Consider the following 25,878-nt stretch of genomic DNA (forward strand, 5'->3'; position numbering starts at 1 on the left):
AAGGGACTCAGGGCAGTTTACACACAAAAAAAGGCAAGCATTCAATGCCTCCAGTGAGTATAAACATATCAAAATAATACACAATAAAGTAAGAGTAATAACAGCTTATGACGAAGAATTAAGCATTGTGATGAAAAATAAAACAAAACAATCCAATAAGACATAGTTAACTAAAACATAAGTAAACATTACAAAAAATACCTTAAAAGCAATTTCAAATACAGTTACATTAAAAATGGTTGGCACCGGTATTCATTTGAAATGTAACATGGCAGTATAGTACAAGTGGGACTAGCCAGCATTCCAATGAGTTCATGTCTTAGTCCTCCTCTTCATATGCTAAAGTACATAGGTGTGTTTTTAGAAGTTTCTTAAAGGAGAGGAGGGTGGGGGTCATTTTTACTTTTAAGGGAAGGAGTTCCAAAAATGAGGAATGATCATGGAGAAGGCCTCTTCTCGTTCCCACCAAATGAGCTTGTGATGGAGGTGGGACCAAGAAGATGGGCCTCCTCCATTGACTGCTGTGCAAAGGATGGTCTGTATAGGGAGATGAGATTAGACAAATAACCTGGACCCGAACCGTTTAGGGCTTTATAGGCAACGACCAGCACTTTGTATTTAGCCCAGAAGTGGACTGGCAGCCAGTGGAGCTGCTGCAGCATGGGAGTCATCCTCTCACTATACGGCGCTCCAGTTAGCAACTAGCCATCGATCTCTGATCTAATTACAGCTTCAGGGCAGATTACAACAAAAGATGGCAAACATTCAGTGCCAGTTCCAATATAACAACATAAAACAATCAATCAACATCTGACATAACAGATATTAAACATAAATTATCTAAACAACACATTAACAGTCATTTAAAATCATCATTAAAGTATACAGGCAAAAAAACCAACGAGGTCAACTAAAACCAAAAGCTGTCTTGAGTGTGGTGACAAGCTTGGAACAGGATTATTAGGTGACTGTGAACTTCTAGTCATTCTCTTCATATGCCAATGTACAGAAATAAGTTTTAATTGTTTTTTGAAGGAGAGGGGGAGGGGCTGTTTTTATTTCTTCAGGGAGGGAGTTCCAAAGGTGGGGGTGATCACAGAGATGCACGCCCCCCCTCTCATTCCCACCAGCCACGCTTGACATGGATGGGACCAAGAGTAGGGCCTTCTCCACTGACCACAGTGTCCGCGTTGGTATATAAGAGGAGATGCAATTTGACAAATAGCCTGGACCTGAGCTGTTTAGGGCTTTAAAGGTAATAACCAGCACTTTGTATCTAGCCCAGAAGCAGATTAGCAGCCAGTGGAGCTGCCGCACGTGAGAGAGGTTCTCTCCGTGTGATGCTCCCGTTAGTAACCTGGTCATCGATCTTTGTACTAATAGAAGCTTCCGAACTGTCTTCAAAGGCAGTTCCACATAAAGTGTTGCAGTAGTCCAAACGGGATATGACTAAGGTGTGGACTACCATGGCCAGATCTGGTAAGGGCGCAGCTGGCAAGTTTAAACTGTGTGAAGGCACTCCTGGCTACTGCTGACAAGCTACCCTTTCTCCTTTCTTCACCTCACAATGTCTCCATGGCAATAGGGCTCTTTCCTTCCATACTCCCTTCCTGTCACACACGTCACCTTTCTTTCACAGTTACATCATAGAGGACCAGTAACTAGCAACAGCCAATTCTCACCTAGCAACATCCAATCCGGTGACATCACCGAGGGCAAGTCCTTCACCTAGCAACAGCCTTTGCAATAGAGAGAGGAAAAAATAAAAATCACAGGGTTGCTGTCAGTTTTTCAAGCTGTATGGCCATGTTCCAGTAGTATTCTCTCCTGGTGTTTATCTGCATCTATAGCTGGTGTCCTCAAGAGGCTTGTTCAGAGGTCTGTTGGAAATGAGGCAGGTGGAGTGTGTATATGCCAGCCATGCTTGGGACCGAGAGCAGTGCCTCATCTGCTCATCACAGCACCCAGGCAAGCTCGTATGCAGAAATGCAGTCAGCCAAATAGGCTGGGCCAAACCATTTAGGGCTTTAAAGGTAATGACCAGCACTTTGAATTTTGCCTAGAAGTGGGTTGGTAGCCAGTGGAGCTGCTGTAACATGGGAGTTGTTTGCTCCCTGTATGGAGCCCCAGTTAGTAATATGGCTGCTGATCTCTCAACCAGCTCAAGCTTCTGGATGGTCTTCAGAAGCAGCCCCATGTAGAGTGCGTTGCAGTAATCTAGTTGGGATGTAACTAACCTGTGGACTACCATGGCCAGATCTGGCTTCTCGAGGAACGGGCGCAGTTGGTGCAGAAGCTTTAGTTGTGCGAAGGCACTCCTGGCCACCGTAGGGTCAACAATGAGTCCAGGATTACATCCAAGCTGAGGATCTGTGTCTTCAGGGGGAGTGTGACCCTGTCCAGCACAGGTTGAATGCCTATATCCCAATCGGCCTTGCAACTGATCAGGAGCACCTCGTTCTTGTCAGCGTAATAATAAACATAATAATAATATCTTTATAATTCTGCTTTGAGTTTCTTTAAGGAGAGAAAAAGTGGGGTAGAAATAAACATAATAATACAGGAGTTGTAGTCTAGCCTGTAGTCAAGGGTTTAGGGGTTCAGGCCACCCCCAGTTTTTTTCAGGTAATTTTTTTTTTGTTTACTCATTAATTTTTACTGGTTAACCAAATCCCCATGCCAAGTCTATGAGAAGCAAAAATTATTTATTTATTTCGAGCCTTTATATCCAGTCTTTTTCACCTCCAAAGAGGGACTCGGGACTGCTTACAACAGGCAGCCTTTAGATGCCAATACAATATATTAAAACCACAATTACAATTAAAGACAATTAAAAACAAAACAAAATTATAGTCCCTCCAGAACTGCAAGCACTATCTCAAACACATTTTGATTATTCACACTATCATTACCTACATTTCTACCAATTTATATTGCAACAGCAGCAATAGCTGACATGGTGGATGCATCCATCATGGAAGCTGCCAAAATATGGTAGCCGGCAGGCACAGCCTATGACATGGGACAGAGGGGAGGATTTGACCTGGATTGCAGGTGAAAACTGTGGATATGGAGGTGTCTCCCACTGGTTCATCTAATCCAGTGGTTCTCAACCTGTGGGTCCCCCGATATTTTGGCCTTCAATTCCCAGAAATCCTAACAGCTGGTAAACTGGTTGGAATTTCTGGGAGTTGAAGTCTAAAACATCTAGGGACCCACAGGTTGAGAACCACTAATCTAATCCAAGACCTACCAAAGAAACCATGGGACAGGAGCAAAGACAAAAGCTGTGTCATTGTTAGCTCTTGGACTTTATATGGACGTTATATGTTTCTGATGACCAAGTGAAAGCTCAATTAAGGCAAAATCCACAGGCTCCATGGCCAGGATATGTATTTCCTGTGGATAAGAAGAGGCATCTATGTTTGCAACCCAAATAGTTCAGCAGATTTCCCTGGTTGGCCTTCTCATTTCATCTACAATGTACACTCTGTAAGTACAGTATGGTGTTTGGAGGAGGTAAAGGTGTCATCAGAAACTTGATGCATTGGTTGCTAAACCATTTGTGTGATGGAAATATGCAACAGAAGTCTTCAATTGTTTATTCATTCAGTTGCTTCCAACTCTTCGTGACCTCATGGACCAGCCCATGCCAGAGCTCCCTGTCAGCCTTGGCCACGCCATCTTGCCCTTGATCAGCCCCTCTTCCTTTTTCCTTCCATTTTCCCCAGCATCATTGTCTTCTCTAAGCTTTCCTGTCTTCTCATGATGTGGCCAAAGTACTTCATCTTTGCCTCTAATATCCTTCCCTCCAATGAGCAGCCAGGCTTTATTTCCTGAAGTATGGACTGGTTGGATATTATCACGGTACAAGGCACTCTCAGAATTTTCCTCCAGCACCACAGTTCAAAAGCATCTCTCTTCCTTCGCTCAGTCTTCCTTATGGTCCAGGTCTCATATCTGTAGGTTACTACGGGAAATACCATTGCTTTAACTATGTGATTCTTCGTTACCAGTGTGATGTCTCCATTCTTCACTATTTTATCGAGATTGGTTATTGCTCTCCTCCCAAGAAGTCTTCAATAGACACCAACAAATAGAGTTCCATCAGAACAACTTGTGCTTGGCTGAAAAATTCTCGCTAATTCACAATGGAAAACATCTTAAGTGACCCGACATCATGACAAAGGAAATCAGAAGAAAACAGAAATAAACTTCTGCCAATTGTGGAAACTATTGTCCACTGTAGCCGACAACAACTGACTAAAAGAGGGAGCAATGATTCAGAACCTGTTAACTGTAAAGAACCTTTGCACAATGATGGTCATTTCAGGGCCTTGTTGAGCTCTTGTGCCAGACTTGAAAAGTCATTTTGGAGGGGGCGGGGGGGAGTTTCAACGCCTCCTGAATTTTTTTTTTCTGACTGTAGGCTTGGTTGTAGACCAGTATCCAGAGGGTTGCATAAATCATAGAATCATAGAGTTTGAAGAGACCTCATGGGCCATCCAGTCCAACCCCCTGCCAAGAAACGGGAATATTGCATTCAAATCACCCCTGACAGATGGCCATCCAGCCTCTGTTTAAAAGCTTCCAAAGAAGGAGTCTCCACCACATTCTGGGGCAGAGAGTTCCACTGCTGAATGGCTCTCACATGTAGGAAGTTCTTCCTCATGTTCAGATGGAATCTTCTTTCTTGTAGTTTGAAGCCATTGTTCCATTGCATCCTAGTTTCCAGGGCAGCAGAAAACAAGCTTGCTTCCTCCTCCCTATGACTTCCTCTCATGTAAAAGGACATGGCGGTCCAGATGTGGCCTATGGACCTTCCAGGCACCCTCAAACAATGGCCCTCCAGCTGTTTGGGCCTTCAACTCCCAGAATTCCTGACAATTGAACAAGCTTCTCTAGGCTTCTGGGAGTTGGAGGCCCAAACAGCTGGAGGGCCACAGTTTGAGGGTGCCAGGCTTGACACATATGTTTTAGGCCAGGCATGGACCAACTTGGGCCCTCCAGGTGTTTTGGACTTCAACTCCCAAAATTCCTAACAGCTGATAGGCTGTTAGGAATGGAAGTCCAAAACACCTGGAGGGCCCAAGTTGGTCCGTGCCTGCTTTAGACCCTGAAACCCAAATCCGAATGTGTTAACCCAAAGAAGCATCCTATGACGATGAAGCCTCAAAGCAGGCCTCCCCAACCTGCAGCCCTCCTCTAGCAGCTTGGGCCTACAACTCCCAGAATGCCTGTCCATCGAAGAAGCCGGTGAGGACTTCTGGGAGTTGGAGGCCTACACCGGTAGAGGAGGGCTGCAGCCACTGGATCCTCATCAAGGGTCCCCGGAAGCTGAATAAACGGGGGGGGGGGGGAAGAGAGTATGACAGTATTCCGACGCGGCCGTGTTCTGCGGGCATCCTCTTCGCGGGGCATCCCAGGCGAGCGGCAGGTGCCACAGGCAAGAATGCTGTCACTCCGGCGCCGCAGCCAATGATTATCTCTCAGGGGCGGGGCTTAGGAAAGCTGGCTCCCTGATTGGCGGTGCGCCGGACCGCCGCAGTAGCAGTAGTCTCATCATCAGTGAGGGGAAGAAGCAGGAGCATCTTCCCGTTGCGCCCTCGCCGCCGCTCTACCTTCCTCCCTCCCTCCCTTCCTCACTCACACCGGAGGCCGCGATGCTGGAGATCCACCTGGACGATGGGGTGGGGGGCGTCGTGGGCGGGGTGGGGGGCGCCGCCTACGCGGGCGACGACTACTGCTCGGGCTCGGTGATGTCGGAGCGCGTCTCGGGCCTGGCCAACAGCATCTACCGCGAGTTCGAGCGCCTCATCCGCTGCTACGACGAGGAGGTGGTCAAGGAGCTGATGCCGCTGGTGGTGACCGTGCTGGAGAACCTGGACTCCGTCCTCACCGACAACCAGGAGCACGAGGTGGAGCTGGAGCTGCTGCGCGAGGACAACGAGCAGCTCCTCACCCAGTACGAGCGCGAGAAGGCCCTCCGCAAGCAGGCCGAGGAGGTCAGTGGGCCTCGCCGGGAGGGAGGGAGGGAGGAGGTTGGCGGGCCTACCCTCAAGGGGCTTCGGAGGGAAAAGAGACCAGCCAGGGCCTACCTCCGAGGGAGGGAGCTTTGATGTATCATGGACTCCAGGCAGGGACTCTCCTTCGAAGGAAGCCCAGGCCTACCTCTGAAGGACCTTTAAGGACGAGGGAGTCCAGTCAAGGCCTGCCTCTGAGGAAAAAGGGGGCCTCTCCTTCAGGGGAAATATCAGAGGGACCTTTGATGGAGGGTGGGCCTACCTCTGAGGGACTTCAGAGGAACCTTTTATGGATCATGGACTCCAAACAGGGCCTCTCCTTCAGAGGAAGCTGAGGCCTACCTCCGAAGGACCTTTAAGGACAAGGGAGTCCAGTCAAGGCCTGCCTCTGAGGGAAAAGGGGGCCTCTCCTTCAGGGGAAATCTTTAAGAAACCTTTTATGAGGGTGGACCTACCTCTGAGGGACATTTTTATGGATAATGGAGTCCAGATAGGGCCTTTCTTTTGGGGGAAGCCAGGGCCTACCTCTGAGGGACATTTAAGGATGAGGGAGTCCAGTCAAGGCATGCCTCTGAGGGAAAAGGGGGCCTCTCCTTCAGGGGAAATCTCTGGGGAACCTTTTATGAGGGTGGACCTACCTCTGAGGGACATTTTTATGGATAATGGAGTCCAGATAGAGCCTTTCTTTTGGGGGAAGTCAGGGCCTACCTCTGAGGGACCTTTAAGGATGAGGGAGTCCAGTCAAGGCATGCCTCTGAGGGAAAAGGGGGCCTCTCCTTCAAGGGAAATCTCTGGGGAACCTTTTATGAGGGTGGACCTACCTCTGAGGGACATTTTTATGGATAATGGAGTCCAGATAGAGCCTTTCTTTTGGGGGAAGTCAGGGCTTACCTCTGAGGGACCTTTAAGGATGAGGGAGTCCAGTCAAGGCATGCCTCTGAGGGAAAAGGGGGCCTCTCCTTCAGGGGAAATCTCTGGGGAACCTTTTATGAGGGTGGACCTACCTCTGAGGGACATTTTTATGGATAATGGAGTCCAGATAGGGCCTTTCTTTTGGGGGAAGCCAGGGCCTACCTCTGAGGGACCTTTAAGGATGAGGGAGTCCAGTCAAGGCATGCCTCTGAGGGAAAAGGGGGCCTCTCCTTCAGGGAAATCTCTGAGGGATCTTTTATGCCTCTGAGGAAAAAGGAGGTCCGGTCAGTGGCCCTTTATGGACCATAGGCCTACCTATGAGGGACTTCTGAGGGACCTTTTATGGCTAATGGAGTCCAGCCAGGGCCTTCCCTTCAGAGAAAACCCAGGGGCCTACCTCTGAGGGACCGTTTATGGAGGATGGAATCCAGTCAGGACCTGTCTTTCAGGGGAAACCTCTGAGGGACCATTTAAAAAGGATGGGCCTGCCTCTGAGGGACTTCTTAGGGAAAAGGGGGGGGGGTCCAGTCAGGGCCTCTCCTTCAAGGGAAACCCAGGGGCCTACCTCTGAGGGACCTTTAAAGATGAGGGAGTCCAGTCAATGCCTCTCCTTCAGGGGAAGCAGGGCCTTCCTCCGAGGGACCTTTTAGAAAGGCCCAGCCCTTGCCTTGGGACACCTGCCTCCACAAAGGCAGACCTGGGCCCTCCTCTGCTGGACACAAGGGCCACCTGCCTAGGTTTCCACCTCCTCTTCTTGAGGTTCCTCTGTCCAACGCCTGCTCCCTGAATTGCCTACAAGGCTCGCTGCAGGGCCAGCCCTCCCTCTCTCCCTCCCTCCCTCCTCAGCCATTTGCTTCTGCATTTGTTTTCTAAAGAAACACAAACCATCATCATCATAAATAATGCATTTAAACACATACACCAAACACAGGTTCAGAAATCAACATTTAGCAGCAATAAAATGCAAAAAAAAAACCTTACGCTTGGAAGCTGATGGGTGGAGGCTGCCAGAAGAGAAAGGTCTTCATTTGGGTTTTAAGAAGGATGGGGGTCCTAACTATCACCATCCACTCGGGCCCCATTTGCACTTCTGTATACAGACAGTCCCCACATTACAAACAAGTCAGAATGTATGTAAGTCAGAACAGGGACATTTTTGAAGTGTCACTTTTGCCCAACCTGCAGCCCTCCAATTGTTTGGGGCTCCAACTCCCAGATGCCCCTATTTCCAGCTTGTCCAGTGGTCAAGAATTATGGGAACTGAAGTCCCAAACACCTGGAGAGCCACCAGTTGGGCAGGCCTGAATTATAGGAAGCCTGTAAAATCCACTGTTCAGTTAATTAGTGGTCAAATAAGGCAAAGCGAAGCAATGTGGTGTATTCACAGCATATGGACAATTTCTGAGCACAAATGTAATTTATTTGCTTACTGTGAGTATTTATAGATTGACAATGTTTTTTTCCAGTCAGGACCTCTTTGCCTCTCCATCATTCTTCCTTGGGTGCACCAAGGAAGATCTGTTGTGGGATCTTAGTCCACTTTGAGACCTCTCTTACTGCTTTATAGTTCTCTGGAGGACCATCACACCCCCTTGAATCCCAGTGCCATCATCTGCTGACCATTACCCAGTTTGCTGATGGGGTCACCTGGGTTTAGGCACATTTTCCCCAATACTCTATTTCTCAGTATTCTCTCCCCCCCCCTTCCTTCTCTGGAATCTCATCTTTCTCCCCCTGCCTTCAGGGTTCCCCTTTCCCAGCCCAGTGAAAAATAAGGGACAATCTATGGTGTGTGGAGCAGCAGATGATGAATGAGCCTCTGCCATGTTTTGTTTCTGTCATTATGTTGTGCAAAGGACACATTTGTAGACATGAAATAAGGAACCACAATATGTCAATGGCAGGATGAACTGAAGGTTTAATCTGCTGGTATACCACCTATCTTTGTATTAATGTTGTATTTATTTGATCAGCTCCAGGAGAGTGGTGGAGGAGATTTTTCCTTGTTGAGGATGTTGTTATAGGTTGTTGTTGATTCTTTTCATTGGACTTGGATTACTCTTTGCCTTGAATTGATTTCTGGTCCTTTGTGCCAGTTACTTGGTATTGCAGCACAGGATGAGCCTCTTAAAATAATTCTGTTAGATATTTCTCTAATTCCTTTATTTTTCTAAATTAAAAACAAATTGGACAATAATTGTTCATGTTTATATTATTGTTATTCTTAATTGTTGCAATCTTGCTTTCTGTTGGAATAGAGATCATAAAATGCTGGTTAGTAAGTCTGGCTTCTAAGTATCTGTAGAACTGTAGGCCTTCAAACGTCTTACTCCCATAATCTCTAAGCATAGCTACATTGATAATGGGAACTGTAAGCATAGCCACAGGGAGAAATTGAATTGTAGCCCAACCATACATGTTCCCCATCCCTCTGTTAAATCATCTGTGGGGAAAGGTGCAAGTTTATGCCCCTAAGAGCAGAAATAATTCCCACCATCTTTAGTGGAACTTACAAGTTTCATGGCTCACCCAAATTCTAAACATGCAAACTGTGTTGCCATATTGGCAGAATCTGGACCTTCTACCTGCAAATTGGTTCCTTTACTATTGAATTAGGACCCTTTGTCAAGCAGGGGTATGTATTTTGCCTGGCCAGGGAAAGGTTGTCCACTGCTGAGATTCCCACAGGAAAGTAGACATTTGCCTTGCAGAGATTATGATGTGAGAGAAAATAATCCCCTTCTAGTTCTTAAAGACTGTCGTTTTGCAAGTGGCCAAAACCATGGGATTTTTCCATTTTGAAATATTGCTTGTATGTATCAATTCTTGTAAGTATCACAGATGGCGATAATAGTGTCTCTTTACATCTACATTATTTATTTATACATCACTCATCTTGCCAAGATATTGCTTGCTGGCTTTGCTGGCTTTGCTTTCTGTCTGTTCAGAAGTGTTTTGGATGGGAGTGCAAGGGCAATAGGCTTCTCCTCCCCATCTGAAAAAGGAACTTACACAAGCTGCATTCATATACACAAGTCACTAATATGATGCTGGCAATCTATTCTTCTTCAGTCTGAAGCCAGTAAGTGGAACTCTCTGAGAAACTAATGCAAGCAGTGAAGGCGGTTTGAAATTAAACAAAATGTTGTGATGCTGTGATGGAGTCTGCAGAATTGCCTCAAGCAACTACAAGTCTTGTAGTTCCTTGAGGCAATTCTGCAAATTCCATCACAGAACTTATCAGACCAACAAGTGGACTTTAAGTTCTTGATGCAATTTGTATTGTTTACGTGGGTCTTAAAGGGTGCCTTACAGAGTAAATTTGTAACTACTACAGGCAGTCCCTGAGTTACAAGCATCCAACTTACAAATGACTGATAGTTCCAAATGAGGATAAGAAAACAGGAAGTGAGAGAAATCTCCCTCTCGGAAAGGAAATTAACTCCTGGAAGAGATATTATCGGGGGAAAAGGGGTCTCCACTGAAGCTTTATGTCTAATCCTTGTTTCCATAACAAGCCAAAAATTTCAAAATCCAATTATGACAGGGACAGAAAGTGAGATGAAAGCCTCCAAACAGGGGTACAGATAGCAAAACAAACACCATTGGGAGGTTAACACTTCCATATGCTATCTATCTATCTTATCTATCTGCCTATCTATCCGTCTGGAGTTTCACTTAAAATGTACCTGTTCCGACTTACAATTTAAACTTATGAACAAACCTACAGAATCTATCTTGTTCATAACCGTCTGTACTTTCCTCACGCAGAAATGTATGGGTTTCATTAAATCATAAAGGAGAGTGGTTTTGCAAAAGCAGTCATCATAATAAAGAGCGCAGGAAATGGTGCAAGAACCTGTTGTGTGCCTTCAAGTTGTTTCCGACTTATGGTGACTGCTAGGTGAAACTACCATGGAATTTTTCTTGGCAAGATTTGTTTGGGGGGCATTTGCTTTTGCCTTTCTCTGAGGTTGAGAAAGTGTGACTTGCTCAAGGTCACCCAGTAGGAAGCCCTGTCCAAACTCTGTCAAGTCAAATGCTGTGGCTTTTGAATGTTTATACCCAGTTTCTTTGCTTATTGTTTCCCATGTTAGAAGTTCATTGAATTTGAAGATGCACTGGAGCAGGAGAAAAAAGAATTGCAGATACAGGTTGAGCACCTTGAATTTCAGACACGGCAGCTGGAGTTGAAGGCCAAGAATTATTCAGACCAGAGTAAGTGTACATAGTCATGTACAAATTGTGTTCAGTTCAGTGGATCTCACCTGTGTGTAAAATGGAGAGCCAAGGATGTGTAATTAATAGAGAATAGGATGTCTATTCATAAACATAAATTTCAGTTTCAGAGAGAAGCTTTAGTTAAAGGATACATTTATTGTTATATTCTCAGCCTGTGAACCAAAGATTTGGTATGAATTATGAAAAATCTTCTGGAGGAAATAATATGCCGTGGCTAGAGAATTTTATGTTGCTTGTTAAATAAAAATGGTTACATTGTGGCGCTATTCAGTGTTGTTAATACTGTAACATAATAAAATAGAACATTGCCCTTTCAACAAACTCATCAAAGAAAAAAAAACAATGCAACAAAATCGTCAAAGAAAAAACCGGTAGAAAGTCTGACTTGTTACACCAGTGGACACATTTTGTTATGATACTTTGTGACACTTTTGTAATAGAAATGCCTTTTGCTCATTTTACCAAGAAAAAAAAGATGAGTCACTGGAAGTAAAACATGTAGCATTTCCGTGGTTAAATTATTTTTTAATTCCTCTAGCTAGAAATTGACACAGTGTTGTACTTTTTTGGCATTCTTGGGCAATGGAAATATATTTTACTAGCTTTACCCGTCACGCGTTGCTGTGGCCAGCCTTCTCTCCCTCTTTCTTTGCTTCTTTCACTCCTTCCTTCATTCCGTTTTCTTCTTTCCTTTCTTCCTTCTCTACCTGTTTACTTCCTTCCTTAGCTGTTTGCTTTCATCCTTCCTTCTCCTTATTTATTTCCTTCCCTGCGTCTTTCTCTCCTTCTTTCTCTTTTTCCTTTGCTGCGTCTTTCCTCCCTTCCCTTTTTTCTTTCCTTCTCTCCTCCTTCCTTCTGTACCTCTTTCCTTCCTCCTCCCTTTTTCTTTTCCTTCCTCTTTGTCTCCTTTCTTCCCTCTCTTTCTCTTTCCTTCCTTCCTTCGCTCTGTAGTTCCATACTTCCTTTTCTTTCTTTCTTTCCTTCCCCCCCTTTCTCTTCTTCATTTGCTTTCTTTCCTCCCTTCCCTTTTCTTCTGTCCTTTCTTCCTTCCTTTCCTTCGTTCCTACACCTTCCCTTCCGCTCCTTTCTTCTTCCTTCCTTCCTTCCTTCCTTTCTCCCTTCTTTCCCATGCTCCTACTCTCTCTTTCTTCTTTCTTTCCTACCTTTCTTCCCTCATATACTTTCCCAACTTCTCCTTCCTTCCTTTTTTCATACACCTTCCCTTCCCCTTCCCTCCTTTTGTTTATTTCCTACCTTTCTTCTCTGATATAACTGCCTTCCTTCTTTCCTTCCTTCCTTCCTTCCTTTCTATTTACACCCCTTCCCCTCATTTCCGTCCTTCCTTCCCTCACCTGCTTCCTTCCCTCCTTCCTCATTGTCCCCGATGGCGGCGTCCTTCCTTCCCTGGAGCCAGACGCCAGTGTGTGGGGGTGGTCTGGGCCGGGCGTGGCGGAGGCCGAAGGGCTGTCCTCAGGAGAGGCGGGTCGCAGCCTCTCCCGGGTGGGCCATGAAGGCGCGCAGCGGGGGCCTCCTGGGCAGCCTCTGCTGGTACAGCCCCGGGAAGGCCACCAGCTGTCCGGGCCCATGGAAGGTGGACAGCCCCCCGCGCTGCACGTGCACCAGGCCGGCTCCCAGCGCGCACAGGCGGGCGAGCTCCCACTCCCAGGCTGGGACTTCAGCGTCACGCGTAGGCCGTGCTCGATTTGGCATGGGGGAAGGGGCGGGGTGGCGATGGGAGGGGGTGTGGCTTGCGCAGAGGGGGCATGGTACGGGCATATGTGCGCGCCGGGCGACTCGCGCCGGGACTCCTCTGCGCATGCTCCGTTTGGTTGTGTAATTGCGAGTTTGTTGTTATGTTTTTTTGAGTTGTGATGAGTGTTCTGCATACCTTGTAGTTTGAAGTATGCGTACGCCAAGTTTGGTGATTTTTCATCTGGGGGTTTTCGCGTTTTGCGGCCCCTAACGACGCCCTTTTGGATTTTATATATATAGATTAGATACAGCACTAATGTAAAGTATATCTTGCTTGTCCAGCCGCCATTCACATAATAGGCCTTACTGACAGATTTGGATCTTTAATGTCCTTGGTCTGATGTACATCTGTGTCAGCTCTTAGTTTATAGTTGCTGAGAGCTTATACCTTTCATTTTCAATATGCATTTTCAGTTTCTGGCTATTTTCATTAGGTACCAATGCCTTTTGTTCCGGAAGTGTTTTTTTTCTTCTTCCTTGAAAGAACACAGCTTCTGCAAAATATTGAAATGTATTTGCCTGGGTAGTGATGTGATAGCTAGGCTGCCATTCAGCAAAGGAGCCAAGTCTGTGCTTTGTTGCTCCAGAGACCAGAACACAAGTGAATGAGGTTCCTGCAATGGCAGAAGGTTGACTGCGTGATCCTCCTTGTCCTTTTCTTTTAAATGATTCTACAATTCAATGAAGTAAATTTGCTACTTTTCATTACATTACTTTTAAAGTTTGACTTGCATCATCATACAAGTAGTAACTCAAAAAAGAAGTTAAGTACTGGAAAGTGTATCATATAGACCTTATTAATTCCAAGTTCTGTTCTCAATAGTGAAAGTTACATTTTGATTGTGTAAGTTCACTTCACATACAGAGGATTCCGAGTTCCAGTTGTGGAGTTTATTTGTTTTGTTTTTTTAAACCAATTGAAAAAATTGAAAAATGAGTTATAGGTGGCAGCACATTGTTGGCTAGGAGTAGAATATTCTATACAGACCAAAACTATCAAAATGTATCAGATCACTTCAGTACAGGGTTTGGAAAATTGCATTTTATAGCAAAATAATGCATAGCTTTAGCAATTTTTTCAATTTCTGTAAAATCTGATCAGTTAGATTTGAGACCTTTCGGAAACAAAGCTTCAGAACGACAGACTCTCTAAACAGGACTTGGAAAAGCTTCTATCTGAAATTCTGAAGACCATTGTCAGTCCATCCTGAAATAAATGTCAAATGTTCTAACTTTTGCCAGTGGTCTTTGCTGAGCCTAACTGGAAATGTTAGAGATTGGACCTTTCTGCATATAATAAGCAATGATTTCTAAAAGCAAAATGGAACTGTTCCACTCTTTTGCTATTGTTCGTGAGTACGAGGGGAGTACTAGGGGATAGTAGTTAATCAGACTGATTAATCTCATGTTCTCTCAAGTCTTTTGGATGATCACTTGTTGCTGCTGTTACTGTTGTTTTTCTTCTGGGATTTATAGATCAGATTCTCCTTCTCTAATTCCCCCTCTTCTTCCCTTTTTCCTCAATGAACAGTTTCCCGGTTGGAGGAACGTGAATCTGAAATGAAGAAAGAGTATAATGCTCTTCACCAGCGACACACAGAGGTATTTAATTTTATCTTTCCTAGGTGCAGGCAGCTATTTTCACTCCAGATGTGTTGTACAATAACTCATATAATCCCTAAATACCAGATGTGCTGGTTGAGGCTGATGTGCATTGGAGTCCAACAGCATCCATAATACTTCAGGTCCTAAAAAGGAACTGCATCATTCACAGCTTTGTGTTCTCAATGGAAATAAATTGCTTTAAGAAAATTGGGTGACCAGAACACTAAGCAATGGATTGTTTTAAATTCTGTGGTACAAGGAGGATCTGAGCTGACCATTGCATTTCTCTCTTTCTTTTGCAGATGATCCAGACCTACGTGGAACACATTGAGCGGTCCAAACTGCAGCAAGTTGCTGCTGGAAACAGTCAAAATGACAGTGGCCTACCTGGGAGGAGGTAGGGCTGTACCCTGATTTTCCCCAGAAAGAGCTTGTGAGTGATTTCCAAATAGGTTGAGCAAAGTTGCACATTAAGAACCATGGAGATTCTGGGAGCTGTAGAAAAAGGCTATCCAGTCCAACCCCTGCTTTGCAGAAATAAACAAATGAAAGAATTCCCAACATGTGGTTATCCATCCTCTACTTAAAAATCCCCAGATGACATCCTTTTCAAATATGTAAATATTATTCTTATCTCTCTCTTCTCCATAGTTATAATATACCCAGCTCCCTAAACCACTCCTTATTAATGGCTTTCAGACCATTTACCGTTTTGGTAGCCCTTCTCCTGAAACATTTCAGTTTGTCAGTATCATTCTTGAATTGGGCACAGTATTCTAAGTGAGGTCTGGTCAAAGCAGAATAGAGAGATATTATTACTTCCATCAATTTAGACGCTCCTGTTGAATCAGCTTAAAATTGCATTGGCTTTTTTAGCTGCCTCATACTGTAGAGTAGAATCTTCCTTAGTATTCACATCAGGGTGAGTCCTGGTGTTTTTTTGTTTTGTTTTTTTAAATGGAACAACATTTTTTTCTTCTCCAGTCTGCTGGACTTTCTCCTGTTCTCCATGAATTCTCAAAGAAAATTGACAGTGGGTCTGAAAGTACTTCTGCTAGCTCTTTTAAAATCCTGGATGCCATCCATCTGTTTCTGGAAAGTTGAATTCATTTAGTTTAGCTAGATATTCCTGTGCTGCCTCTTTACCTACTCTGGGCTGCATTTTCCCTACTGTATCTGCTCCATTTCCCTCAGGTTGAACACTATTTTACTTTTGGGAGAACACTGAGGGAAAGAAGGTGTTGAGTAGTTCTATAGTTTTTTCCTGCCCTCTGTTAGCATTGGCCATGTTTTCCATGCAGTGGGCCTGCCCTTTCCTTTGTTCTTCAGGTGATACTAAATGGTCATGCTTAAGATGATAAGGTTGGAAAATTTACTTCTACAAAGCTATACATATGTTAATTGGCATCTATTACAATTTTAATAGAAGTATCTGTATCAGTATAGTACAGTGGTTCCAAACCTTTGGGCTTCCAGGTGTTTTGGACTTCAGCTCCCACAGTTCCTAACAGCTGGTAATCTGGCTGGGTTTTCTGGGAGTTGAAGTCCAAAACACCTGGAGGCCCAAAGGTTGGGAACCACTGATATAGTATCTTGTCAGCATCAGCATTTCTGGGCAGTTTTATCGATTATCAGGAACAGCATAACTTGGAGGCTATATTAAACTCTTTTCTTCATATGTAGGAGACTGGCAGAAGCAGTCTGATAGCTATGTCCTCTTGGTTTCTATTATTCTCTTCCATAATCCCCACCCAGCTATCCAAGTACTGCTGGTATACAATCCCAGGACTCCATAGCATTGAATTATGGCATTTAAAGTGGTGCCAGACTGCATTAATTCCATAGTGTATATGTCCCCTGAAATATGGGGGAATCCTCTGCTGAGGACAGCATTGCTTATCCCCTCCTGCCTATGAGACAGAAGATAGGGAGGCAGCACTGGAGGGAATACACCTGTATATAGCTAAATGTGCTTCCTGAGCACTTCTGATCCTTGCAAAGTGTCCTCTATCAATGTACCTTTGAAGAAACAGGCACTATCTTTGATCAGGAGATAGCAACATGATGTTATTTTAAGTATTATTGTCTTCTGGACCCATTGCATGCTTATGAGTCTGCATGTCAACATCTCCATCTCTGCTCAAGTGAGCATTTGGTTGTGAGCACAGGACTACTTGTGTAAGTGTCTTTGCATGATTGTTGCACTCTAATGATTGTTGTTCTCTTGTCTTGCTTCTTGTGCGTGACCTCTCTTGTGTTGGGTGTTTTCTGTTTGTCACGTCAGTCACCGCCAGTCATGGAGGAAAAGGTAATTTGGGGACAGCTGTGTATAGCGGGCTGGGAGGCAGCTGGAGGTGCTGTTGTTGGCTTTGTCTTTCTCTGTCACTATCAGAAGCATTTTCTTTTTCTGTATTGACTTGGGTCAAACTGGTGAATGGAAATGGGGCAATCTGTTTTTTCATTTCTAAAGAGCAGGGATGGACAACATTTTGCTCTCCAAAGTGGGGCAGCTGGTGACTTCCATATCAATCTCTTCCTACATGTGCCTGCCCAGATTCTAAGATCTTCCTGGTACATTTGATAGAAACACAGGAATTGGCTTTCTCAGCAACTCCTGCCCTTGGAAGGCTAGAGAGCCAGTAGGCCTTAAGTTTACATTGATATGGGAATGTTCAGATGCCCCTGAATAGCTTTCATTGTATTCAAAATGACGGGTTGTTTTGATGCATTCTCCATTTTGAGGATTTGCTTCTTTCTCTGACTATTTCCTACCCTTGCTCTCTCCCTCCTTCTCTGCTTTCTTGCTCTAGTGTGAAGAGGCGTCCTAACTCTCTGAACATCCCCCTTACAGATGATATGGTACGTGGGCAGGGTGGGGGCAAGATCATCCCCGCAGTGGACCACTGGCACTTCAGTGACCTCGGCCAGCTGCAGTCCAACTCCAGCTACAAGGTTCCTTTAACACCATCATGGAAATGAGGGCTTTATCCCTACATGTGTCTCTATAACCCTTTGCAGCCAAGATATATTCCCTTCTAAGGGTGGGCAGCTATAGCTGGACACACATTCTTGGAGTGTCACTCACTAAGAGTGTAACTAGGGTCGGAACTGGGAATGTTTCTTTAAAAAGTGACTTGGTCTCTGTTACAAGTGTTATTAGTAGTGTGTTACTCTTATAGTTGCAGTTTTCAATAATAACATTACTGAAATGAACTATTGAACAGTTCATAATGAAATAATTTTAGTTCATTTAATTCAATCAGCCACTCAAATGCTACAGAACCTGTGGGGAACACAGCCCAATATCACTTGATATTTTCCTCTTCCACCATTTCCTGAGCCCACAAAAGAAGAGAGGTTTGAAGAAGCAAGTAATTAGAATATAAAATAATTCATTCCAATTAATTGGGAAGAAGCTAACTATAAGTAACTCATTTCCAATAGATTATTTCCAAGCTGTGGCTAGAGCCAAAGAGAATTACTGTGAAACAACACCTAAAGGGCCTGTAGTGCTTTGAAAGGGGTATCCTTTCTTTTCCTGGTCCAGTGCAGAAGATTTTCACAGTAAATTTTGCACACTTAATACTAGCAAACAGAGTCAAAGATAAGGGAGATCATGATGTTGAGGCATAAAATCACAAAACACAGACTAGATATAGTGGCAAAGAATAACAGAGTTGGAAGGGACTTCAAACATAATCTGTCCTGCCTCCCTGCTGCTGTAGCTCTCCTGCACCTCATCTCTAATGTGTGTTCAGTCAACTTCTGTTTCAAAGCCACTAATGAAAGAAGCCCCACCCATTTATGAAATGGTCTCTTCTGTTGACAAATGTGTGCTGTCAAGAAATGAACTGCACCAATGAATGACACGTGCCTCGAAAGGAAAGGACCTGGGGATCTTAATAAATCACAAACTTCCATTCCAATCATGAGATTTGTTCCAAGATATTTCAGCAATGGCTATGAAATCATATATTTCTTCTCTTAAGATTTCAGGTTTGTCAAGTTTCTTAGTGTCAAGGCATTTAAGACGTGTGGTTATCTCTGGCTGATATTTTTTCCTTTCTTCCTACTATTGGCTTCTTGCACCATTGGCCCAGTATCCCCTGTGTCATTAAGCTATTGTCCATTATACTTGTATCTCCCTGCCCTCTGGAACATCATCTCCCTTCCCCAAGTATCTTCTGATCAGGTTTGTGAGACTCCTAGCAAATGAATTCTTATCAACTGTTGTGAGGTTCAAGCCATGTCTTGCAAGAAGCATGAGGCTCTCTTGTTTCTGTTCCTTTGCCTCATCATCACTGATTAATGGTGATGGTTGATTGTGTAGCTCCAAATTGATTGTGTAGCTCCAAACATCCAATATGGGCCATGTTGTTCAAAGTATCTGCTTCCTGTGCTTGGCAATTGCCCCCTTCCTTACTAGCATCCCCTTTTAGGAGACTTTGCTCCATTCTTTCCAGAATGCTTCATTCTACCAATAATAAACTATAGATACATCACTCTCAAGATCCTGTACCTTTTTTCCAAAAGGGCAAATTATTTGAACTTATTGTGGATCTAGCCTTGTATACGCTACACATGGCATACTTATTTAGACACATATACATGACTTCAAATTCTGTTTTCCTTCAAATCTGGGCATGTTGCCTTTAAGAAATATATGGCTGCAAAGAGTTCAGTAGCTATATTTACATAGTCTTCATCATCATTCTGCTGCTTATGTGTGTTTGTGCCCTGCAAAATTCTAGCAGACATTGCAGTCAGAGAATTATGTACTCAATAATGGATCCTTCAAAAGTTATTTTTTGAAGTATAATATGGAGAATTCTCATTTGTTTGGGAGATTCTGGGAATTCTTCAAAGAAATAACTTTTAATTGGCTGGACAGAAAATAATGATGATTGGGTGTGGATATAGGTGCCACACGTAGCTCAAGAAAAGAGAGTCCCCCTTTTTCCAGGACTAGCCTGTGCCTGCAGTAGCCTTACAGGCGCACACCCACAGTCCTATCAGAAACTACTTGAAGCTGATCATGTAGTTGAAGCATCGTCAGTATTTAGTATTGTTGTAGCTGGATAGGTGGAAACCCACCTTTAATCTCATTAAGAGAAATCATAGTATGGATACCCAATGGGATTTCATAGCAATTGTTGTGGGATAGGGACAGCTCAAACTGTTTTACTGCAATAAGGCAGCCACCGAAACGTGGCACCCCAAATGTGTTGGACTACATAATCCTCAATCAGCATGGCCATGTTTGTTCCATGTGATAAGAGTTGCTAAGCTGATGCAATGAAATGGCAATGGACTGGGAAAAAACCGCTCAGGGGCCCATCTGTTTTGCTGTCTTCTTCATGCCACCATCTGCCAAGATCTGCGTTTTCTCTTTAAGATTCCACCCTGCCATTGTGTTCCTTTTCTACTCTTTTATACAAGCCAACTAGAATAAATTGTGATTTACCCTATTCCCTTTTGTAGAACAAGGTGGAAAGGAGCATGTGTATCTTGAATCTTAGAATTGTCCTGCCTTGGGCCATCCCTCAGAAATGTTCCAATGATAAAGTCCTATTTTCCCTCTCCTTAGGCAGGACCCATGGAGTAATGTTGTAATCTAACTGGGAAAGGATGCTATGGGGTGTGACTGGCAGGGATGATGTTATTAAAATGTCTTACAAGTCATAAGACCCTTGACTAGTGTCCAGATATAACTGAGGTGCCACTTCAGGCCAAGCAGGGGCCAGTATGCCTCAGTGAGTAGGAGTGTTCAGCCCCTTCTAACTGATAGTGCCTCCAGACAACTGTATCTTACCACTACCAAGTTCTACAGTTCTTCTTTCTTTCCTTTCTTCATGATTTTGTGCTTATTGTAAGAACAAAGTGGTAAACTGGTGGGGAAAGTATAAGAATACTACAAAGAGAAGGTGTTTCTTTCTGGGATGCTTTGAGAAAGGGCAATTGGACAACAAAGTATCTGTAAACACTTACTGTGTTTTCTTTAAACCTTACACAATCATAACAGGTGTTCTTCATAACCTACTCAAGCTGCCTTCCCGGGTAGCAGTTCTCTATCTGGTCTTTTGAGGAAGACCTTTCATTTCAGAGAAGGGTAGCTGAGAGAAGTGGAAAATCTGCTTAGCCCAAATCTCCCATGATGCTTTTCTTTCATTTTCCTCAGAAAACTTTAATACTGAAAGGCATAGCTGTGTTAATTTATTTCAATGCAGAAAGGTATAAAAGAATCCCGTAGAACCTTTGAGGCTGAGAAATTTTGTCGACATTGATCCACTTCATCAGAAGCTTATTCTAGACATGGGGAACCTATGAAATTCCAAGTGAGATGAACTTTAATTTCAGTAATTTTTCACTGATGGTCATTCAGAATGGTGAAAGTTGAAATCCAAAACATTTGGAAGAGCATCAGTTCCTTCCCACCAAGTTAGTAATTAGATTTACTAGAAAACTGTTGAGTGAAGTGAATGTTTTAGCAGTGGGAGGAAAGTGGTCTCTTCCATTGTCCAGAATGAACTGCCAACAAAATCCATGGTCACATGAGTTACATTCTCTCTTATATTCAAGTTGGCATCTGTTGGTGGGCAATTTGCACTCTCAGCTGAATTTGGCCGTGGGCATCTTTCAACAGATTGCCAGGTGAATGTAGGATATGATTAGGAGCCTCTCCTTTCCAAGAGGCTGTTGAACTGCAGCTTGCATTGGTCAGCTTTAGCTGTATGGTCAGTGATCAGGAATGATGGGGCATACTTCAACAATATTTGGATGGCCACATGTTCTGTTTATCTCCTCATATTAAGGCAGTTACTTGAGTTGTAGTCCAAAAAAGGATGGAGAAAAAACTCTATCATACTTCATCTCATCCATTTTAATTACATTAGCTTCTAGATTCTAACAGATTTCCCTCGAGGGAATGTAGCCATGAACAGCAAAAAGGTACTCCTTACTGTTGAACAATGCAAAACTGCCCTCCGTTGTTCATTTTGTTGTTGTCATTCCAGTATGCATAGTTTTCATATATCACAATGCTACAAAGCAGCCACTAAGTGAAAAAAAATGACTAATACCTTTGGATGCCTTTTCCTCCTTTCTTCCTATCTTCTCCGTCCTACACCCCTCCAAACAATACTGTACACTAGTGCCCGCCTGATGAAATGTCTGAATCGGGGCAGTCTTCTGCAGCTGCAACACCAAGCACCACTGGAACAAAATCCAATACACCCACCTCATCTGTTCCTTCTGCTGCGGTCACTCCCCTAAATGAGAGTCTTCAGCCCATGAATGACTACGTCACATCAAAGAACAACAAGCGGTCCCGGGAAAAACGGAACAGTCGAAATATGGAGGTCCAGGTGGTCCAGGAGACAAGAAATGTGAGCATAGGTATGCCTGACATGTAGCCCATTTACATGAACCTGTTTCAAAATGCAATAGGCCCCCCACTTTGGTGGGTACCACATTCACAGATTTGATTATTCGTGTGTTGTTTGCTGCCACCTCTGCTGCTGTCCTATCCCATTTTGAATAGGGACTGTAAGTCACGTGATATTGAGGCAGACCACAAACACGCTACAAGTCAAGAGTAGCAGCAGAGGAAAGCGGGGGGGGGGGGGGGGGGAATAGAGAGTATTCCACAAGAATTTGTGGAATACTCTTGACTGAAAAGGCATAATTCTTTATTTTTTGGAAAATCACTTACCTTTCCCTAAAAGCAGAACATAAAAGATAAACTAGGGCTCCAGACTAATAAAATGAAAATGAGAAAAGAAGAGAATTCTACACCTGATGCTTTTTGATCCACTGACATATTCACATTTTCATGCTTTCTCATTGGTCTCATTTCCCTCCTCTGTAAAATTGAGTTCTATATTGGTAGATGCAAGTCAAAAGAAGAAGTGCACTACTTTTCTTTCTAGTTCAAAGAAACCACAACCCCTTTATGGTTCTAGGATGTTAGGGCACAGAGCCAACAAAGTGGTATGGTATGCTATTTGGTTGCTTCTCCATACTGTTTTGCTGTATGATAGTTAACTAAACCCATCACAGCAATTTCCACTTATTCTAGAAGCCAAAACATGTAAGGTGAGAAATTATACTCTTTTTCAACAATAAGCAATGTTTTGGCTGTGTACGAAACAAGCCATAGATCCATGTCTCCACATTCCTTTCCATAGGCTAATGGTGTACACCCCATTGTTCCCAGTATCCTAGATCACTGAACCATAACAGCAGGAACATTCCAGTATCACAGATGTATCCCCTCCCTTTTTTTCGTTGCATCCTACAGGCATGGGAAGCAGTGATGAAGGATCAGATTTCCAAGATATTGACTCTACTCCAGAGTTGGAGACATGCCAGGATCCCAGACTGGAGCGCACAGGAAACAGGTCAGAGAGGTTTTGTTGGAGACATTTTCGTTAGATAAGCTTCCCTGGATTTTGCCGGGCCTGACTATTACGATATCCATTGCTAAGTCAAAGATGGTCTACAAAATCATGGTATGAAGCAGAAAATCAGTAGAAAAAAAGCAGTGATTAGCTTTTCCCCTCTTCTGCCTGTAAGTTCTTATGCTCCCGACTGTCTGCATATTTCCTTCTTGGTCTGTACTAAATGCTGTAGGTCAGATCTACATGTTTGGTTGCTTCCCTGTGGTCATCCTCCTCCATGTTCAGATTTCTCTTCTTCACATTCCTCTAACATGAAAATGGTTTGCTTGGAACACATATAAGGCTCTGTTGTTGTTAGGCTGGGATTTTGAAGAAAACAATGAAAATCTTCCAGTTTTAACACAGACATATTGCTATTGGTGGAGGCTCCTTCTTTGGAAGCTTTTAAACAGAGGCTGGATGGCCATCTGTCAGGGGTGATTTGAATGCAATATTCCTGCTTCTTGGCAGGGGGTTGGACTGGATGGCCCATGAGGTCTCTTCCAACTTTGATTCTATGATTCTAGATAAAAACATTACTGTTGCATTTCTCCAACAGCCCTACCCAGGGGATTGTGAACAAAGCCTTCGGCATCAACACTGACTCGCTTTATACTGAACTTACGGAAGTGGGCTCAGAAGCCATTGGGGATGTGGATGAAGGAGCAGACCTGCTAGGTAAAGGATGCCCGAGAAAGTGGTGCTTTAAAAACTATTATGTTGCTTATTTTCACAACATTCTTTTGAGGTAGCCTAAGCTGAAAGAGAATGATTTTGGTAAAGAGCTGGAGGAGATTCAAGCAGATAAAGTGTCTCTAACCTAATACTTTCTCATTATCATAAAACTATAACTTGAATTGAAGTGTCCCTTCTTTAGAGAGTACAAAGACAAATGGTCTAGATCACTACTTCTTAAACTGTGGGTCCTACCTCCAAATTAAGTCCCCTTAGATCAGTGTTGGGGTCCCAAAAATTTGGCAATGGATAAAGTTTTCTGAACATCACCTAGTGACTGTTTTAGACATTTACATAATGCATTGTGTGGTGTTTACAATAGACTCTGCAGAAGATGCTTCAGCTGTTCTTTATAAACATAAAGATTAGCCTGTTTAGCAAGCTGTAGAAATGCTTTGTTGTCAGTAAATGTTGGATTTGTATACCTATTTTACGTACTTATATGCCCCCAGTCACAATTTATTGAGCAGAAAGGGGTCCCAAGTGGATAAGTTCAAGAAGATCTGATCTAGATCAATTATCCCTAATCTGGCAATTTCAGTTGTGCTAGATGACAATTCCCATCACCATCAGGGTAGCACAACTACTGGTCAAGCTTTTTTTTTGGGGGGGGGGGATATGGGCATTTTAACCCAACTCAGGCTGTCAGGCTGGAAAGACAGCCTGAGTGTGAATTCTAGTTTGGGGGCACTGAAATGAGTGGAATGTGTCACAGAGCAAAAAGAAAAACAAATACATCATTTAAATCTTTGCTTGGCTTAAAATGTGTGACCATCCCTGTACCATTTCATTTTAAATCAAGCTTCCTTGAATTGGTGTCTTCCAGATGTGTTCATCAACTCCCACATCTTCATCCAGTAAATCCACTGACCATGCTGGTTGGTCAGGAGGGAATATATCATCCAATATCATTCTGTCTCAAAAGTACATAGGGAGATGGTTGAAAACTAATCTATTATTCTTTCAACAACTGCTAGAATTGATTGTGACAAGCTAGTGAGATGGCTAAGGGGATATGGGCTAGTGTGGGAAAACAATTACAATTGGCTTAACAATTTGGGGGCCTAAAGGCTTAAGAGGGAATGTTTGGTGACGAGAAGGAACCCAGAGGATGTTTAAGTGGTAAGTATGGCCCTGTCTTTCTTAAAGAAACAGATATTAACTTTAAAGTTTAATATTATGTTGCTAATGCAGACCTATGTGAATTGCAGCCCACTTAGCTATGCACAATTCTCCACTATTGTATGCAGCCAACCAGTGATAATTAATAAACCTTCAAAAGAAAATAATATGGGAGAGTGACAGTAACCCTTTAAAAAGGCACTTGCTTCCCATACAGAAGGTTCTGGGTTCTAAATGTTCTATGCCCTCAGGTTGAAGGGAAATTGGAAAGATGTCTGTGTGAGAACAAATCTTGGGGCCATTTCAACCAAATGTTTAGTTAGCATGGGCACTTGCACAGTAGTCCAGCAGCATAACTATTCTGAAACTTGCATGAGATCTTCATGAGTTGCTGCTCCTCATCAGGACAAACATTCACTGGGTTACATATGTTAACCACTGTACCGGACATAAGACTATTTCCTATGTTTTGGAGATCAGGTACCTGGCTCATAGTTCATCAATGATGAGGTTGTATATACCTTGCTGGGTCTCAAGATCTTCCAGCTTGTTCCCCCATTCTTGATTATTCAGATATCATGCCATAGTGACAGTGGGCTTCTTCTCTGGTTGTTTTGGGCTGCAACCTTTGTTATTCCCAGCCAGAAGAGTTATTCATGCTGGAGGAGAACTCCAGGAGTTTTCATCTAACACATTTGGAAAGTATCAGGTTGGGAAATGCTACACCAAAGAGTTCAATTTAACATCATCGAATGTTGGTTGCAAAATATTGTGTATGTATGTTTTATTAAATAAACTGCTAAGCATATAAAAGCAACTTGAGGAGACAACAGCTTCCAGAATCTGCACCAGCATGACCACTGTTCGAGGGATTTTGGGAACTGTAGTCATAATGTCTCCAAGCTTTAGAACTTGAACTGTGATCAAACTAAACCAGAAATCAACTCTGTAACCTATAGTTTTATTAGAAAGTATCCTGGGAAATATTTTTTAAAGGGTCAACCAGGATTTCTAAAACATGTCTTGGATCCTTACCTCATTATGGAAAC

At 43.5% G+C, this 25,878-nt stretch overlaps 1 protein-coding gene across 17 annotated transcripts in view; it reads left to right on the forward strand.

The window, feature by feature from the left end:
* Window positions 1–5,537: 5,537 nt before the first annotated feature.
* Window positions 5,538–25,878, forward strand: part of MAPK8IP3 (mitogen-activated protein kinase 8 interacting protein 3) — a 50,428-nt gene continuing 30,087 nt past the window's right edge. For 8 of the 17 annotated variants that reach the window (XM_067460615.1, XM_067460617.1, XM_067460618.1 and 5 more), the window contains exons 1-9: window positions 5,538–6,005; window positions 11,033–11,153; window positions 14,461–14,531; window positions 14,837–14,931; window positions 16,819–16,842; window positions 17,345–17,486; window positions 21,686–21,929; window positions 22,834–22,933; window positions 23,532–23,650. In XM_067460615.1, coding sequence (XP_067316716.1) covers window positions 5,664–6,005; window positions 11,033–11,153; window positions 14,461–14,531; window positions 14,837–14,931; window positions 16,819–16,842; window positions 17,345–17,486; window positions 21,686–21,929; window positions 22,834–22,933; window positions 23,532–23,650 — 1,258 coding nt within the window. In that variant the 5' untranslated portion in view covers window positions 5,538–5,663. Of the gene's footprint in view, window positions 6,006–11,032; window positions 11,154–14,460; window positions 14,532–14,836; window positions 14,932–16,818; window positions 16,843–17,344; window positions 17,487–21,685; window positions 21,930–22,833; window positions 22,934–23,531; window positions 23,651–25,878 lie in introns of those variants that run through there. The other 9 variants (XM_067460625.1, XM_067460626.1, XM_067460629.1 and 6 more) reach the window with 4 other exon arrangements.

The sequence above is a fragment of the Anolis sagrei genome, chromosome X, assembly GCF_037176765.1.
Source record: "Anolis sagrei isolate rAnoSag1 chromosome X, rAnoSag1.mat, whole genome shotgun sequence".
NCBI lineage: Eukaryota > Metazoa > Chordata > Lepidosauria > Squamata > Dactyloidae > Anolis > Anolis sagrei.